The sequence below is a fragment of the Cricetulus griseus genome (genome assembly GCF_003668045.3).
Source record: "Cricetulus griseus strain 17A/GY chromosome 1 unlocalized genomic scaffold, alternate assembly CriGri-PICRH-1.0 chr1_1, whole genome shotgun sequence".
NCBI classification, from domain to species: domain Eukaryota; kingdom Metazoa; phylum Chordata; class Mammalia; order Rodentia; family Cricetidae; genus Cricetulus; species Cricetulus griseus.
In genome coordinates, this window is record NW_023276807.1 from 126,648,339 (window position 1) to 126,656,235 (window position 7,897).

The window sequence follows — 7,897 nt, forward strand, 5'->3', positions numbered from 1 at the left end:
CCCAACTTCTCAATGGAAAGTCTGAAAGCCAGAAGGTCTTGCATAGATATCCTACAAGCACTAAGGGAGCATGGATGTCAACACAGACTACTGCACCCAGCAAAACTTTCAAGCACTATAGATGGATAAAACAAGATATTCTATGACAAAACCAGATTTAAACAATACATATCCACAAATCCAGCACTACAGAAGGTTCTGGAAGGAAAACTCCAACCCAACAAACATAACTACATGCACAAAAACACCGGCAATAGATAATCTAATTTTACCAAACACAAAAAGAAGCAGGAGGGCAAAATCGACACACAATGACACCACCAACAAAAAATCCAAAACAAACAAGAACCAATGAACAATGGACATTAATATCCCTAAATGTCAATGGTCTTAACTTACCCATAAAAAGATATAGGCTAACAGAATGGATACGAAGACAGAATCCATCCTTCTGCTGTTTACAAGAAACACACCTCAACTTCAAAGACAGGTGATACCTCAGAGTAAAAGGATGGGAAAAGATTTTCCAATCAAATGGGCTCAAGAAACAAGCTGGTGTAGCAATCCTAATATCTAACAAATTGGACTTTAAACTAAAATCAATCAAAAGAGATGAAGAAGGGCATTTCATACTCATCACAGGAAAAGTCCATCAAGATGAAATCTCAATCCTGAACATCTATGCCCCAAATACGAAGGCACCCACATTTGTGAAAGAAACATTACTAAAGCTCAAATCACACATTAAACAACACACACTTATATGTGGTGAAGTAGGAGACATCAACACCCCCCTTATGCCACTAGACAGGACCACCAGACAGAAACTTAACAAAGAAACAAAGGATCTGAAAGAAGTTATGACCCAACTGGTGTTAATGGATATCTATAGAACATTCCATCCAAACTCAAAAGAATATACCTTCTTCTCAGCACCAAATGGCACCTTCTCTAAAATTGACCACATAGTAGGCAACAAAGCAAACCTCCATAGTTACAAAAGAATTGAAATAACCCACTGTATCTTATCAGACCACCATGCATTATAGCTAGAATTCAGCAACAATACGAATGGCAGAAAACCTGCAAAATCTTGGAAAATGAATAACACCCAATTGCACCATTCCTGGGTTGAGGAAGAAATAAAAAAAAAACAAATTAACGACTTCCTAGAATCTAATGGGAATGCAGAAACAATGTACCCAAACTAATGGGACACTCTGAAAGCAGTGCTAAGAGGGAAGTTCATAGCATTAAATGCCCACATGAAGAAACGGGAGAAAAGTCACATTAGAGAATTGACAGGACAACTGAAAGCAGTAGAGCAAAAAGAAGCACACTCACAAAGGAGGAGTAGATGCCAGGAAATAAGCAACCTGAGAGCTGAAATCAATAAAGTAGAAACTAGGAAAACATTACATAGAATTAATGAAACAAAGAGTTGGTTCTTGGAGAAGATCAACAAGATAGACAAAGCTCTAGCCAAACTAACCAAAAGGCAGAGAGAGAGCATGCTAATTAACAAAATCAGAAATGAAAAGGGGGATATAACAACGGACACTGAGGAAATCCAGAGAATCTTTAGGTCATACTTCGAAAACCTGTACTCCACAAAATTCGAAAATCTAATGGAAATGGGCAGTTTTCTGGATAAATATCACTTACCAAAATTAAACCAAGATCAGATAAACAGTTTAAATCAACCCATAAATCCTAATGAAATAGAAGCAGTAATCAAAAGCCTTCCAACCAAAAAAAGCCCAGGGCCTGATGGCTTCACTGCAGAATTCTACCAGAAATTCAAACAAGAGCTGATACCAGTACTCCTCAAACTGTTCCGCACAATAGAAGCAGATGGGATATTGCCAAACTCTTTCTACGAGGATACAATCACTTTGATACCCAAGCCACACAAAGATAAGACTAAGAAAGAGAACTATAGACTAATATCCCTATGCTTGGGGAGTGGTGGTTGGATGGGGTGGGGGGTAGGTTGGAGGTGGGGGAGGAAGGATGGGGTGAGGGGAGGGAGAGGGAGAGGGGACTTACATGTGAAAGAAGCCTGTTCCCTAACTTGAATTAATAATAAAAAAAAGAAAAAAAGAAAATTGCACAATCACCTCTATCTGTAGCATATTAAAGGTTATATTTAAGATATCTTAGGATTGCATCCTTCTTACACAAAGCAAAAGATTCAGGATTGTAAAGATTGAGGTTAAATGGAATGATAACAAATAGCTTGAATGTTTTACAGAAACTCATTTATATACACAGGTATGATTTAATGTTAGGTAACTGTGCTTGCAAATAAAATCCTGTTCTTAACAAATAATTAGGTGTCCTATACCCACTAACACATTTCTGGTTCTTGTGATCTTACCTTCTTCTACTTTTAATCTTCATATAGAAAATATGGGTAGCTTTGACTATATTTCACATGCAAAGCCTGTGCACATACTTAGTTTTGCTGATTTGCTTTCTGTCCACATCCAATTATAGCATAATATAAATTATCCCAAAGTATCTAACATCCTGACCAAACCTACCAAAAAAGAAAAGATAGTAATGGACATTGAAATTCTGAAACAGGTTCACACAGACATAAATGACTTCCTTTGCATAAATCAAAATGAGGACATGAACTTTGAAAAACCAGAAATAATACCAATAATAAGAAGAGTGTTTGTGCATGGGTTCTGTTTACATACTCCTTTCTTTGTCTTGAAATTTGTGTGAGGTATTTCAGATTATATTTGAATCACTTAAGAAAATATCCAAGTTATATGGCAGTCACAAATAAATTTTAATATGTACATGTAAAATGGATGGATGAAAAATTAAAATTTTCATATAAAAAGTCAGAATTACTAAATTTTGAAGTGAAGACATTCAAAAAAGGAGGGAAATAGGGATTTCAACTGACAAATAGTACATGTATAATGAATTAAAGATTGCTGTAATTACAATAAGAAGAACTAACCAGAGTTTTTTAGCTAAGTGACAAAAACTATCACATTGGAAGGTTGAGTAAAAAAGAACTGTGCATTCAAAAAGAGATGCTATCAAGTTTAAAATAGAATATGTTATGGGGAAATATTTAAATATCAAACAAAACATGACTTATTGATCTGTTTGTCTAAAGAGTTCTTAAAGTCAAATTGTCATTGAAAGTAATGATTTTTTTTTTAAATTTTATTTTATTTTATTAGTTCTAGATAGGGAACAAGCTTATTTCAAGTCCCTTCTCCCTCTCCCTCCCCTCACCCCCAAACTTTCTCCCCCACCCCCAGCCCATCCCCCCAACCCCATCCACCCACTACTCCCCAGGCAGGGTAGGGCCCTCAACGGGAGCTCAGCAAAGTCCACCAAGTCTTCCTATGCTGATCCTGGGCCCTTCCCCATGTGTCCAGGGCCAGAGTGTAACCCTTCATATGGGATGGGCTCTCAAAGTCCCTTTTTGCACCAGGGAAAAATTGAAAGTAATGATTTTTAGAATAATTTTCTAAATCAATATCTTTTATTAAGCTATCATGTTTGTATATAAAAGAATTCTTGCAGTGGATAGATGGCTGACTAGATAAAACATTTTGTTACAAGAGGAACTGAGCTCATGTGCCTCACACTCACGTAGTTACCAGAGAAGTACTGCAGCCTGTCTGTAATTCCAAGATTACTGATGGTGATACAGGATTTCAGACCAAAATAAGTAATGAGTTTGGCTGAGTTGCCAATGCTGGCTTGTAGTGAAAACACCATCATCAATATATGAGATGTAGTGAAGACAAACAACTCAACTGACAGGATTCACAAATAAATGTACTTATATACACACAAACAGGCACATCACACACATACTGGCAAAACTATTGTGTCCCTTTTAATTTGTTACTGTGTTTATTTTGAGAGGAAACCTCTTTATATTGATTTGGCAGGATGTAAGCTCACACTTTTCTTCCTTGGTCTTCTTGTAGCTAGGATTGCAGGTTTGTTACCCATACATGGTTTAAGGTATCTTCATTTCATAGTAAGTGCTTAAATAGTAGAAAGAAAACTAAATAATATTCCATGTAGTGGATTTTAAATCGATAAGTGGATTTTAACATTGTTAATGTTAAAAGAAAATTAGCTAATGAGTGTCTAGAATTCTATAAAAGTTAAGTATTTGGTTAGATGTACAAGAAGTCACCTTGAATTTTAAAAGTCTGAAATTTTCTTCCCAGAGAATTCAGTTAAGAAAATGAATTTCTATCTGTTGACATTTAATAAAGCCAGAAGTTTTTTTATTGTTTGTGTGTTGTTCCATTGTTTGTTTTTATGCAGAGCATTGCATGGGTTTAGAAAATTTTTCTTTCAGTGAAAGGGAGCTATTGTGTGCTCTTCAAGCATAGTATAATTAGGCAGGCATGAAAGCATTTCAAGTATGTGTAATGGAAAGGAAAAGAGCAAAGGATAAATGTCCTAGCATGTGCTAGGTGTTTAATACATGCTTTTGAATACATTATATAGTCATTATTTAACTCCATTTTAAAGAACTTTATGAAATTTTTTCAAGTTTCTGAAAATCCAGAAAATCAGACATCATAAAAAAGTGTTTAGCTATTCACCTCTACATAGAAGAACTGGAGTATAACTTCAATGGCTATGAACTTGTTTTTATTGCATCTTCCAAACTACCTTCTTTTTTCTATGTAAGACAAATAGAATAATAATGCACATCCCACTAATTGCAGGGTGTCCTGCTTAATCATTTTCTATTTAAAATTTTGATGTTTTAATTAAATTAATCTTTACTTAACATTTTTCATTAAAGGCACATACCCAGTCCTACTATATTAGGTTCAGTAAAGTTAGATAGGCCTTTCAATACCCCAAGAAAAACTTCAAATGCATACTCCTTTTTTTGTAAAAATAGAAACCCTTTCAAAGAAATATTTAATTAGGCTAATATGTCATAATGATTTAATGTTAAATTCTTATTAGATTGCATGATAAGTAAATGAACAATTATTCATTAATAAATAATATTAAATAAATCATTATAGCTACTATAAATAGTATTTTAGTAATTGTTAAATGCCACAAAGGTAAAACAATAAACTATCTGTAGTCTAAAATAGGAGACTTATAAACATAAACCTCCAAGGGTACATATGAGCCTGGATATATCTGTGTTCAATATACTAATAAGGAATCAATATATCATAAAATATGAGTACAACACAGAGTAGTTTGTACAATCATGGAAGACCAGACAAGCTCTCATCAGAAAACTAGGAGTAAATGGTGAAAAAATGAATCATATTAGCTGCAAAATTCACATTCAGCTGGTCATATAGAAAATCTTGAGGACTAGGAGTGTTTATTTCATTGTCAGAACAAGAAACTAGAATATGTGAAGGGCCCTGGATATTCGAAGCTTAACAATGAAAAGGGAAGTAATATAGAAAATGTATAAAGCAAAATCTCACTATTAAAGCATGCACATTATTAAGTGTGCACATGCTCACACACATACTCTATTATTTTAGTTGAATATAGAAATGGACTTCCGAGTTTCCAGTAAATCTATTGAGTCTCTCACTTTTGTTATTCAGTAATACTTTATTTTTGATTCCTCGTAAATTTTGTGAAGAGAATGAAAAACAAATAATAACAAAAATCATAGTGAAGCTTATGTTCGTGCCTCTAAAGACAAGGGTGATGATTGTTTACCTTTACCACTGTCCCCACCCCATAATTTTGCTAGTCATTTTAGGTGAATATCCAGGCTTGGTTGGACTCCTAACATCCGAGAGTCAAGTTTTATTGTTTATAGTTACTTATTGCTAAATAAATAGAGTAGCTAGGGTTATTTGCTAGGGTCAAAGAGTCCAAGTGCCCGGGTAGTTTTCCAGAGCCCATTTGGTCGCCTAGTCAGAGAAGGGTTCCTCTATGGATGTGTGGAAATAAACTCTTTTGTCCCTTCAGGCTCTCCGTACTTTTAACACTCCAGTCGTCCTGTATAACCACCTTCTCTTAGGAGACCAAGGAGAGCTTACCACTTGTACCTATTGCTGCCAGGTCAGTAGCATAAGGGAATAGCTTGAAATCCAGCAGAAAGCCACAGGTGGCTGTGGTTTCTGTCGCTGAGCCATTTTAGACTCAGAAAGATGCTTTCAGAATGCAGCTCGTTTTTGAAGGGTGTGATGCTCGGAAGTACCGTCTTTGCCTTGATCACAGTGCTTGGACACGTTAGGCTAGGTCGCAAAAACGGGATGCACCACCACAAGCATCACCACCTGCAAGCTCCTAAGAAAGAAGTTTTGAAAATATCAGAAGCTGAACGTTTGGAACTCAGTAACACCTTCCGGGTTTACTGTATCATCCTTGCATCCACCCAAAATAGGCATCTGTTGGCAGCAGTGAAGGAGACTTGGATCAAACACTGTGATAAAGCAGAGTTCTTCAGTTCTCAACCCGTTCAAGAGTTTGAGTCGATTGCTGTGAATGCGAGTGACAGCTGGTTGTTGATGAAAAAAGCTTGCTTGTATGCCCTTAATAAAAATAAAGACCAATATAACTGGTTCTTTATTGCATATCCCAATACATTTGCTGTTATCGAAAACTTAAAGTATTTTTTGTTAAGAAAAGATCCATCGCAGCCTTTCTATCTGGGTCACACTGAACGTTTTATGAGCCTTGAATATGTGACTATGGAGGGGGGAATTGTGTTTAGTATAGAATCAATGAAAAGACTCATCAGACTTATCACTAAAAGTAGAAATTGTCCGAAAGAGAGAAAAGGATTTTGGAATATGCATGAAGAATTGCTTCTAGCATTCTGCCTGAGCAATGAAGGAGTGTTTGCAGAAAATGCTGAAGATGAAGAAGGAAAAAATTTATTTAATACCAAAACTATTACGATGTTCATTAAAGAGGCAATTACTGACTACCCAAACAATGTAATAGAAGGATTCTGTTCTGACATGGTCATTACTTTCAGTAGACTGACTCCAGATCAAATGCATGTCATGATGTATGGGGTATACCGTCTTAGGGCATTTGGACATACTTTCAATGATGTTTTGTCTTTTTTACCTCCAAATGGTTCGGACAACGACTGAAAAAAAAAAGAGCCTGTATTTGATAACCACAGAAGCCTCTTAGCTACAATAATAGTATAACCAACACAGGAGCATGCCTCTTTTTAGGTCTAGTCATATTGTGTCATCACACATTGAAGTCTGTCTATATCCTTAAATGATATGTTTGTCTTTTCCCTTAAAGCACTTGTAAAATTTTTACATGTTATAGATAAAACCTTTAATGATAACAGCAGTGTAAATAAAGGATGCATTTATAAATGTATTTATTTGGTTTGTACTAAATTATAAACATTAAAACACATAGTATGTTTTTGCATATTCACTTTAAAAGTTTGTGTCTTTTTAGCTTTAGAGCATGATGACAATGATATATTCTTCAAATGTAAAGGTATATGCCATTAATCCCAGCACTTGGGTGGCAGAGGTGGGTGGATCTCTGTGAGTTGGAGGTCAACTTGATCTACATAGTGAGGTCCAGGGCAGCCAGGGCTACACACACAATAAACCTGTCTCAAAAAAAATAAGTAAAACAAAACAAACAAACAAAAATAACCAACAACAGCAAAATCCTTCACTAAGAGGCTAGAAGTTTCCACCGAACAACATTCCAGTTATAAAATGGCATATTTAATCAAACTACTTTTAATTTATGTTTTCTTAAGTGAGGATGCATATTTGAGCCTTATATGAACCTAAAATTAGACATTAAATATAGATTCTTTCAAACAAACCCTAAAAAAATATGTTATATCAATTAAGTCCAATTTTTCACTTAAATGTGGATGAAAATTTTGTTAGAAACCATAAAATGT

General features: G+C 35.2%; 1 protein-coding gene across 1 annotated transcript; it reads left to right on the plus strand.

Annotated features, from left to right (window-relative positions):
* The first annotated feature begins 6,149 nt into the window (after positions 1 to 6,149).
* LOC100770484 (C1GALT1-specific chaperone 1) lies at positions 6,150 to 7,103 on the plus strand. The gene has a single exon (XM_027386692.1). It carries the CDS (start codon positions 6,150 to 6,152, stop codon positions 7,101 to 7,103), a length of 954 nt encoding a protein of 317 aa, XP_027242493.1.
* Positions 7,104 to 7,897: the final 794 nt, after the last annotated feature.